The following is an 11,600-nucleotide window of genomic DNA, read 5'->3' on the forward strand; positions in this document are numbered from 1 at the left end:
TAGTCCATTTGGAAAGGGACGTAGTCATAGAACCACCTTCTCCGAGGGAGCACTACTGGGGAAAGGTTTAATGCATGGTGAAGGCCAGTCCAAAGGCCCTCAGGCAAGCTGGGTGAGAGACCCTTACCAATACCCTCCAAAAGGCCACACACTCCTTAAAACGGGCACTGTATACTGGAAAAGGCCCACGGCCCTGGGTTGGATCTCTAGCTCTGCCGCTAAATGCCTGTGTGACTTTAGGCATTCACTTAACTCTCTCATCCTCAGGACCCCAAGTGTAAAAAGAGGAGAATAGTATCTTTCCTGTGTACTTCACAAGATTGGCATGAACATAAGGAAAAACAGTGGGCACAGAGTAGCACTGTCAAATACTTTCTTGTAGTTGGTTATCTTGTCACGTTTTGAAACTCCCCAGTAGATGTTACCATCCTTCTAGTATTACCACTACATGATAGATTTTTGAGGCCAAGGGATGTGTCTTCTTCAGGACTGTCTGGGAACACGGTATATGATTTTTTGAAAAGGTACTTGATGAATGAATGAATGAATAATGTTCAGAGTCCTCCAACTAGTTAATAAAGTCAGTCTCCTAACTACACTGAAGACCTGTGGACTGTTCTTTGACTCCAGGCTGCTTGGCCCAGTTGAGGCTCTGAGTTAGTGGTGCTCATTCAATGTCATGGTAGAGAAGGAAGCCTGTGAAGGTGGAGTCATGGACATTATCTGCATAGACCCCATTGTTCTCTCCATCCCCATACACCTGGAGCCAGACCTGGTCACCCTTCTCCAGATAGAGGAGCACAGAGCCAGAGGCCTGGTCCACGTTCTTGTCCTGGAACTGGTCATAGGTGAAGAGCACGGCCTTGTCCTTCTTGTAGAGGCTGACCTTCACATCCTTCAAGTAAACTGTGATGTGGTAGGAGAAGTAGTACAGCCCAGGAATGTTGCAGTAGAATTTGCCAGTGGTACCATCATAGTGGCTTTGCTGATTGTAGAAGATCTTGGTAAAGCGAATGGGAACGTTGGGAATGGTGACCCGGGTCTCCAGTCCCACACTGAATGCTGAGCGGTATACATAGGCACTTTCTCCAGGTTCTCCTTTTCTGCCTGGGATTCCTGGAAAGCCTCGGGGACCTTCAACCCCAGTCACTCCAGTTTCACCGGTGTCGCCCTTAGGACCAGCAAAACCTAGAGAACGAGAAGACCTTAGTGACCACAAAAACAGAACTCCCGTTTAGGTTGGTTCCAGCCTAAATCATTTAGGTTCCAGCCTAAATCATTGCCCCCTACCTACAAACTGCTTGACTGACAGAGCAAGGAACCAATGAGAGCTCCCAAAGGGGACAGCTGTCACTTCCCCCTCCACATCCCCTGCCCCACAGCAGGCTCCCATAAATTCATCTCCAACCTTATCTCCTATACATCTCCATCACCGATGCTCCACCCTGCCAACACTTTATGTGCCAGCTCAACCAACTACACATCTGCTTTTCTCTGCCCTCCGTCTAGGCTGCCCTCCCTCCTTTATTCTGTCCACACATCCTTCAAGGCCTCGCTCAAGCCCCGCCTCCTCCTGAAAGCCTTCATTGTTAACCCAGGTCTGCACTGAGGGCATTTTCTCTCTGTTCCACTGTTTAGGCACTTGTCCACATTCACTTCAGCATATTTGGAGTAGACTCTCTTGTAGTAACCTCTAACAGTCCTGTGCACCAGAGCAAGAGTTCTCCACGAGAAGGACTGTGGCCTGCAGGAGGTACCAGGAAGTATGGTTGAATGCCACTGGATGGAACGGGAATTAAGGGAAAATTAAGGGAAACAGGAATATGAGCAGACTGGGAATAGGGATGGATGAGGGCGGGGATGGAAAGAGGATGCGGAAGGTGGTGTGGGTAGAGCAGAGTCAAGGGTACTTGGTTTTAAAGGTACCACGTGTGTTTACCTTTGAAAGGCCAATCCAAAATCCACTTCATGTTGCTTATGGGTCACATTAAAAAGCTTTGTTTCTTCCCTGTGTGTAGACCTTAAGTTAATAACTATTGCCCTCCTATAGTGCTAGAAGCCCTCTTCTACCCAGGAGAAGTCTGTGACAGAGGAGACTAAAGACCTTATTCTTACCTGGATCTCCTTTCTCACCCTTCTCGCCAGGGGTGCCATCTCTGCCATCACGGCCTGGAGTCCCGTTGTGGCCAGGATGCCCCGGGATGCCTGCCATCCAACCTGCGCAGGCCCCCTTGGGGATGGGAAGGGCTTCAGGCACTTCAATGTTTTCCTGGCCATGACTGGGCAGGGCTAGTAGCAGTAGAACAGCTCCCAGAAGCAGCATCCTGAGTCCTGGAACCCAGACCTGTGCTGTCAGACACAGAAGAGTGGACCCCACATGGTTCACCCAGTCAGGACCCAAGCAGGACTCTGGCCAGTTCCGCAGAGTCTGCCTCTGAGACCTGCTCTCTCAGTACTCATCTCTTGCAGGGAGACTCAGATTCTGACTCTTTCAGCCTACCTTGATTTCTCTCTGCCCTGAAAGTTGCAGTATTTAGCATTATTCTTTGTGTGTGTGATCTCCTTTCTTCCACCACCAGTGATGGTGAGACAACACTCCTCCAATTCCTCATATCTGAGCACAGTACGAGGCACAGGGAAGGCTCCAAGAGTCAACTTGTCATGAGCCTATCCCTTGAATTGTCCAAGAATGATGATTCAGATCATCCCATTCAACTCTAACCAACTTCCCTCTCTCCGGCTCCTTCTTTTTCTTCTCTACTTCCCTTTTCCTCATTTTCTATGTCTGTTCCTCCTCCTTTCTTTCCCATTCTCTTTCTTCCTCTCCCCATTCCCTGGGCCACATGTTAGACCATTTGGTATATTATGTATGTGCACACACACATGCTCACATATGCACATATGCACATGTACACCCATACACACACATGCACAATGCACACGCGCACACACACACACACAGCCTTAGTCAGACAACCAGCGACACACTGTCGCATGAGAATATCCACTGACTGCTGCCTGGGCCACACTTAGCTGCACCTCGCCACCTGCCTGATCCCCACGCAGCCTTCAGGACACAGTGGGCTGTCCTCTCTTTTAGGAAGTCTTCCCGGTCCTCCTTCCCCAATCTGGTCTGCCGTTCCTCCTCTGTGCTCCCCCAGTGCCCTCGCTTATCTAGCATTGGCACATCTTGCACCATATACTATAATTCCTGACTTGCTTACCCATTTCAGCCATTAAACTACAAGCACCATGGGGCAAAGTCTAACCCACCACCAGCACAGAGTAGGGACTAAATAAATAGTTCTGTAGAAAAAAAAAAAAGAGCAAGAGAGCCAGAGAGAAGGGAAGGAGGAAGGAAAAGAGAAAGGAAGGGGGAACGAGGGAAAGAGGATGGAGTATGTTTAGAACATATATTCTGGGTACCCTAGCAAAAAGCTCAAGGGGCACAGATGGCCAAGGGACTCCCTGTCTCAGAACTGGCCCTCCATAGCCCCTCCCGGAAGACAGTCCTTTACATGCACGGGGACTCTGGTCCCCATCCATCCCTGCCTGTTATTAGGTGATCTTAGCCCCCACCTCTGATTGCCAGGGTGTTAGTCTCCCCATCCCTCTCTCACAAGGGAGTGGAGAGAAAGCACCACAGAGGGGAACAGGGCATAGGATCCTGGATCACAGACATCACTAAGACCCTCTGTGGAGTTTGAAATGTAGCTAATCCCAAGAACTTGATTCTAAATAAAACATGGTCCTTATGTATTTTTTTACCCTAAACACTCAATATTTTTCAACAGTTTGCTTGTCTCATAGATTTCACGAAGCCTCCAGAATTGAGTTTGGCTTCAGGAGACGTTTCCTCTGTGAAAGATGGAGAAAAGACCCTGATGAGAAATCTTACCCCAAAGACATGCATGGTGTCTGGAATCCCACCTCTATGGCCCATTGCCTGGGGCTCTATAATGCCCCCTCCATGTGACACAACCCACTCATCTTTCATATGTATATGTGAAACATCATATATATATGATAAGTTTATATATGTTATATATAAACATATATATATGTTTACTGTATATATATATATATATGCTCATCTTTCATACACACACACGTGTGTGTTCATTAAAAATAGTAAGAGAGGGACTTCCCTGGCAGTCCAGTGGTTAACGGACTCTGCGCTTCCACTTCAGGGGGCACGGGTTCAATCCCTGGTCGCGGAATCCCACAAGCCATGAGGCACACAGCCAAGAAAGAAAAATAGTAAGATAAATACTTTGAAAACTGCAAAAAACAAAACAATCCCCACTCCCAAGAATCCATCTGTTTATTTTTAAACATGGTGGAAATAATACTTTACATAGAAATTTTATTCCCCAATTTTTGCCTTGCAATTTTCTAATTTTTATAATCGTCATTTTAAACGCGTGTGTGCACTAGTCCATCAAGTGGATATAGCCAAGATATATGTCAACGTTCCCATTTTACTGAACTTTGAACATATTTTCATTTTAAAACATTTTAAATCTGTAACAAACATCCTTAGGCACATAGTTTATCCTCAAATTATTGTTCTGCTATGACATATTCCCAGAAGTAAAATTTCTGGACCAAAAGGTATGAACATTTTTAAGGCTTATGATGGATATTCCCAAATTACAGTTTGTCATGCTGTTCCCTGGTAATACGTCAGTGTGTACATAGAGAGCCTATCTTAGCTACCCTCACCAGCTTTGGATATAATGATTACAAACATTTTTGTTGTTCTTAGTTTAGTGAGCATTATGATCATTAGTGAGTTGTACATTTTATTAAAGGCCTATTTCCTAATTTAATTTCCTCATTTTTGATATCTCTGTTAAGTGTTCTTTATCAGTTAATTTATTAGGGACATAATGTGCTTTTTGAATTAATTTGTGTGAGTTCTTTATGCCAACACTTTGTCATATGTGCTATGACTATTAACTCTAGTGTAAAGATTATTCTTTTGTCTTGCTTATCCTGAGTTTTAGGTGACAGAAGTTTTAGTTTTTATATAGCCAACTCTGTTGGGTTTTTTTTTTTTTTTTTTTTTGCTTCTAAGTGTTAAACGGTCCTTCTCCATACTAGAGTTTGGTGAGTACTTTATTTTCTTCTATTGTTTGGTGTATTTTAAATTTTACTCTTTAATCCATCTCTGATATTTTGTGTTGGTGTAAACTGTGATCTAAGATACTCAGATGATTTCTTCCTATTTGAAAACTGTTTAAAAGACATTTAATTAAATTAACCTTTTTTATCTCTGTTGGTCTGATGCATCATTTATCAAATATCAAGTTCTAATATCATCTTAAGCAGAGTGAGAATTGAGAATGAGACCAGCAGACAGAGAGGAGGAGAGACAGGCAAGACAACTGAGACAGGTGCCGATAGCGATAGATGCTGCCCCCTGGTGGTCATGAGTCCCTAGTCAAGGTTTTCTCTTACCATTAACATGTACCTTTGTCCCCCTCTACTGGAATTGGAGGTCTCAAGGGGTGTTCTCAATAACAGCCGGAAATAAAATGAAAATGAGAGATAGTTTAAGCTTGGCTTTTCCCAAGATGAGAAGAAAGAGGGGAGTTAGACGAGAAGCCAAGAAGAAAAGACCAGCCAAGCCCCTTTTGTGTTTAAGGAGAATACTTGTTCTCAGGTTTTTAAGACTTTATATGTCATCCAAACTTCCCACAATTTGTCATCTCCATCCTTTTCCTCTATGGGGTTAGCAGTAAAACTCCTAAGAAGACCACCGAGAGGTTCTGTGCTTGCTTTTTCCAGAAATGAGGAGGGCTATGCTCTTTTCCACAGGGAAACAGAAGGAGAGAATCCAGAATAAAGAACCAGTGAAGGCAGCTACAGAGGGCCCCAAAGAAGAAGGGTGACTGGGGGCTTCCTCCAAACCATTAGAAGGAGTGAAAAGTCAGGTCTCTAGAGTCCTCTGGCTCCTCCTCCTCTTTTAAAAATCAAGATTCTATTTTCCTAGGCTTCCTTGGTGGTGCAGTGGTTAAGAATCCGCCTGCCAATGCAGGGGACACGGGTTCGAGCCCTGGTCCGGGAAGATACCACATGCCGCGGAGCAATTAAGCCCATGCACCACAACTACAGAGCCTGAGCTCTGGAGCCTGTGCTCCACAACAAGAGAAGCCACCACAACGAGAAGCCCGCGCACCACAACGAAGAGTAGCCCCCGCTGGCCCCAACTAGAGATAGCCCGTGTGCAGCAATGAAGACCCAACACAGCCAAAAATAAATAAAATAAAATAAAAAATAAATAAATTTGAAAAAAAAAAGATTCTATTTTCCCAGCCCAAGGGAAGGCATTCTGTGCTCAACACTACAGTGTTATGGACAGATCTCTCCATTCATAGGGGCAACCAATCTGGGTTCCATGACAGTAACATGGGGCGACAGTAATGGAAGGAGGGATTGGGGGCAGATGGGCACACAATCCTAAGATGTTTCTGATGCTAAGAAGCGATTCTGATTGAAGAAGAAGGTTGTCGTCTGACCAAGTTCTGGATGGAAAAATTAGCAATTGATAATAATTGAAGGTCAGTGCAGAGATGCCGAAATTTCAAACAATTTATTCCAAAATTATATGTGCTCTCTGTTTAGATATAGCAATTTTTACAATTTGATTTTGAAAGACCTCTCTTTCTAAAGGGGAAAACATTATTAAATAAAACTGTAATCTAGAACTATATTCTAAGATTCAATCGTGCCTATAAAGAAACCATTTACATGGGTCATGAAGCTAATCCCAAGTGCCACCTAAAATTCCTTGTCTTTGTAGAATGCCTTTTGTAAAGTCCTCACCTCACTTAATATCCCACCTAATTCTCACAATTTTGAGGGACAGGTTGAGGTAGAATACAGAGCACAGGTTCTATGACCTCAGTGGTTGGGTGAAAATAATTTGTTCTTCCTTGTAACATGTTTCAGTCATATGTCTGTTGGAGGATTAAAAGGCACAATCCATGTAAAATAATACTTCAAACAGTGCCAGGCATGTGTCAGCGCTCAATAAATGTCATCTATTGTATGAATGTACCCATTCTAGAGATGAGAAAAGTGGGTTTCGGGGTGGTTAAGTGACTCGCCCAAGATCCCAGAGCTAAATGTAGAGGAGCTGGAAATCAAATTCTGGTTTTCTGAAACCCAGCAATGGACCCTTAGGCATATCCCAAGAAAGGAAAACAGCATCAAGGTCACACATCTGCCTTTTAATATTCTACTCCATAGGATGGGGGATAGAAGAGAAAATAATATGAAGGAACCTCCAGACTATGATGCAGTGACCTGGCTTCTAGTCTGGGCTCCACCAGTGACTTACTGGGTGACTTACCTGTCCCCACCCACTTTCCAGACCTCATGCTCTTTGCAGGCAAAGGTGATTATTTCTTTTTTTTCACTTTTTTTTTTTCTTGGCGGCACCATGTGCAGCTTGCGGGATCTTAGTTCCCCGACCAGGGATCGAACCCATCCATGCCCCCTTGCAGTGGAAGCTCAGAGTCCTAACCACTGGACCACTGGGGAATTCCCCAAAGGCGATTATTAATGAATTTATTCTTAGCTTATTTCATAATATTGTTGTGAGAACCAGTAGACTAAAATTATGAAGAAGTATTTTAAAAACTTATAAAGTGTTCCACACATATAAGTGAAGAGAAGCAAGCAAATATTTATGGACGACTTGCTGTGGATCCCCACTGTACACTCACCACCCCTTTAATCTCATTTAACCTCCACAGCTCCTGGGGGTTAGGGCTCAGTTCCCACACGAGAAATCCGAGGACCAAAGAGGTTTAGTAATTTCTGCTCAAGGATCACAGGTAAAAGAGTGCAGAGGTGAAATTTGAAATCCAAAACCTGAGTTCTTTCTATTGTACTAACTTTCATGGTGCACTGTGTACAGGCATGGCTCTCCTTGCTTTCAAAATAATGCAAGGGGATGACCATGATGATCTCTGGATCCTAAAGGGCCATATTACAATCTCTCATTTTCATTTGTTAAGTGTATGAGAAATTCCACTTTGACCTGCTGGAATGCCAGTAACAACAGCAGAATCTTGTGAAATGCAAGGATGGGGTCTCCTCTGGGACAGGCAGGAGACAGAGTGGGATGGGGGAAAGAGGTCACCAGACCCGGTGCCAATTCCTCCAGCAGGGAAGGACATTAAAGCATAGATCACATAGTCCCAGAGAGCTGAAAGGTATCCCAGAAATCATCTCACCCCTGCCCTGCTTTTACAAATGGGAGGCTAAGGGGGAGGAAAGGGCTGCATTTATTGCATCCTCATAGAAACCAGCTCTCACACTAGGAACTTTTACACATTACTTATGCTATTTGTTATTTATTTTAATCTTTACAAGAACTCCATGAAGCAAAGAAAATAACCCCCACTGTAGAGATGGGGAAACTGAGAGATTAAGGAGAACATCCGTGAGAGATTCCCATCACATTACACTGCCTCGAAAAAGGCTTCTCAGACTCACCTTCATAATCTGCTAAATGAGATCACGAGGAACATGAGAACACTTTGAAATTGGTAAGGGTTCTTTGCAGTATAAATTGCATAAGGCAGTTTCAGACTGTATTTTGTTTAATCCTTCTCATAGCCCTGCTTTTGACTCCACTCTAGAAGAATCTGAGACTCAAAGAGACCAAGATGCTGGCTTAAGATCATGCAACTCTTGGGTTGAATTCAATGAAATTGCCATTTTTAAAGGTCGAAAATGGTAGAATATTGGCAATTTCACACGGTGCAACCTAATGATAAATGGCAGAACCAGGAATCAGCTAGGCTCTGCCTGGCTCCCAGGAGGATGACATGAAAGCTTTTTTTTTTTTTTTTTTTTTTTTTTTGCGGTACGCAGGCCTCTCAGTATTGTGGCCTCTCCCGTAGCGGAGCACAGGCTCCGGACACGCAGGCTCAGCGGCCATGGCTCACGGACCCAGCTGCTCCGTGGCATGTGGGATCTTCCCGGACCGGGGCACAAACCCGTGTCCCCTGCATCGGCAGGCGGACTCTCAACCACTGCGCCACCAGGGAAGCCCTGACATGAAAGCTTTTATTCAGCATCCTTGTGCCCAACACACACACACACACACACACACACACACACACACACACATTTTTGGCATCAGTCTCTCTCCACTTGAAGGAGTTCCTGACTGAAAGCTTCTAGTCTCCAAAGCTTCTACCTCCTGACCTCAGCAAAGTGTCTGGGGCCACAGGTCCCCAGCTTGACAAGGAGTAGGACGGAAGTCTGTCCCCACAGCCACCTTTGAAAGGACAAGAAGCAAGTCCTGTGGCCCTCTTTACAACTCCTCAGGAATGGAAGGAGGGAGGCAACCAGGACAGACAATTAAGCTGCAGGCTCCCTTTCCACTGCTCAGCTTCAGGAGCAAAGCTGACACCCTCACGCTCCTTTGGACATATTCTGTCAGCGTCAAGGCCTCCCTGTTTCCAACCTCGTCAGGAGGAGGTGGCCTTACCCCCAGTGGCAGGAGTCACCAGGAGTGAGGTAGCTGCACCCCTCGTAAGGCTTGATCTGAAAACCAGAACCTCCCCAGACCCGCATCCTCAGACAGGGGCTGGCCTGATCTCTAAATTCCTCCCACTCAGGTCTCTGCATCAATGGCTGGAAACAACCAGGAGGCCGCACGGGCAGCGCTCACTGGGGCAAGCAGGATTGGGCTTGACCAAGACCAGGTAGATCCAGTTGTTTCTGTCAGAAGATGTCTGCCAAAAATAAGATTTTTCATAAGCTGCCAGTATATGCCAGGCCCCTTGCTCACTTTACCTCATTTGCACTTCTCAGTCATCCTGTGAGATAGCCCCACAGCGGGGTAGATATTCCCATATTTACAGATACCCCCCAATCTACACATACTGACCACGCCTCACCCATCTTTGTACCTCACGGACACTACCCAGTGTCTGGCCCGCGGAATCTGCTCAATAAATATCGCTGAGTAGAATCCAGCGTTGGAGTTGGATTCCAAACTCAGGCTGAGATCGGAGCTCAGGCTTTCCCCAGGCTGCCTCTTCACGTGCTTCTTCCTCCGCCCTACCTGGTCAAGCTAAGTGATTGGTCCCCTTCTCCTCTTATCTAATTGGACTTTAACACTGGACCATCCCTCCAACTTCACTGACCCCAAACTTCTCTTTGGTTAGGCATCTAACCACAGAGTGAATTGGGCAAAATTCAGGATGGTCCCAGGCATTTTGACCAGAAGGAACAGTCCCTTTTCTCTTGGAGCCGTGGGAGAATCGAGGAAGAACCCCAAGGCCTGTCTGCATCCGTCAGTGCTACCCTGGCCAGGGCTTTGCCTGTATCCCTCCCTACCCTGCTAACAGGACAGTGTGGGCACATCCCAGTCAGGGGCTCCACGGCAGGGCAGCCACTTCCCCTCCAGCCTAGAACTTGAATCAATTGTCCTTACCCTCAGGTGTGGAATCAGAGCCACAGACTTCGGTCAGGATGGAAGTGAGGAGGAGATGGCCCAGTCTCAGCAGCCTGGTACTCATGGGGGCAGGTGGTCCCCACCTCACAGTTGTCCTTTCCTATTGGCCAGCATGGCGAGGCCCAGAGACCAATGGGCAGGCATGTGCCCCTGGCAACTGCCTCAGGTCCACCCTGGGGAACCTGGTGCAATCAGCTTGGGCTTGGGAAGCCAAGTGGAGCTTCAGTCACCACAGTGTTGTCTCCAGACTTTGGCTCTTATTTTTGCCTCTTACAACGGCGACGGGGCCAAGGGTCAAGACCAGAAGCAGGAAAACAAGATATTTCCTTATGTAAAATGAATTGCCCTATGGTCCAGGAGACCTCGTCTTCCCGGAGATTTGCCCTAATAAATCCGGGGCACCAATCACCTCCTGCTCACAATGCATGATAGGGAACTGCAGTATAACAAGGAATATAACACATCCTCTGTTCTCTGGCCTGAACCCGATTGGGGAAAGACTTTGCATGCCAATTTTGAGAACTGAGGTGAGGGGATGTTTCTGGGCTGGTGTAGGGCAGATTAAGACCATTAAAGGCCCTGAATCCCACATGATTTTGAAGTCCCCACCTGTATGTGATTCAAATTCAGTATATCAGAAAACATATTAACTAGGAGAGAATACCAACTTTCAAGGATTTTGTGGTTTCAAAATTCTGGATAAGTTTTTGAAAACTAACTTTTTATGCATGTGTGAGTCCCCATTTTGCCAGCACCTTAAACGTGTGCCTGTTCCACCTACTGGTGAGCACTGCTCCGGGCTAGGAGTGGCCTGGAGCGGCTGTAACCCACAGAGGTGTTCCTAGAAGCCTTAGGCTAAAAGTGGCAATGCTCATCACCTTGGACTCTTTCTTGGCAAACCCACGTTTTGTTTTTGAAGGACAGGATCGGGGCCAGTTCCTGCTAGCCACAAATTCTGATGCGTTAAATCATGACCCCAGCAAGGGCTCAGGATCCCAGCAATAACTTCTGCAAGACATACAGAAACGGAGTGTTCTCAGGCAGAGCCTGGGTATCTACCTGGCCCTAAATACCACCTCTCCTGGCCACAAAAAACCTAAAAGCCCACCAGCAA

General features: G+C 45.9%; 1 protein-coding gene across 1 annotated transcript; it reads right to left on the minus strand.

Moving 5' to 3' along the window:
* Positions 1-667: 667 nt before the first annotated feature.
* Positions 668-10,550, minus strand: ADIPOQ (adiponectin, C1Q and collagen domain containing; the record flags this gene model as incomplete). The annotated part of the gene is made up of 3 exons (XM_082839323.1): positions 668-1,188; positions 2,116-2,331; positions 10,466-10,550. 3 exons carry the CDS (start codon positions 10,548-10,550, stop codon positions 668-670), a joined length of 822 nt encoding a protein of 273 aa, XP_082695449.1.
* Positions 10,551-11,600: the final 1,050 nt, after the last annotated feature.

The sequence above is a fragment of the Leucopleurus acutus genome, assembly GCF_964270905.1.
Source record: "Leucopleurus acutus genome assembly, chromosome: 5".
Lineage (NCBI taxonomy): Eukaryota > Metazoa > Chordata > Mammalia > Artiodactyla > Delphinidae > Leucopleurus > Leucopleurus acutus.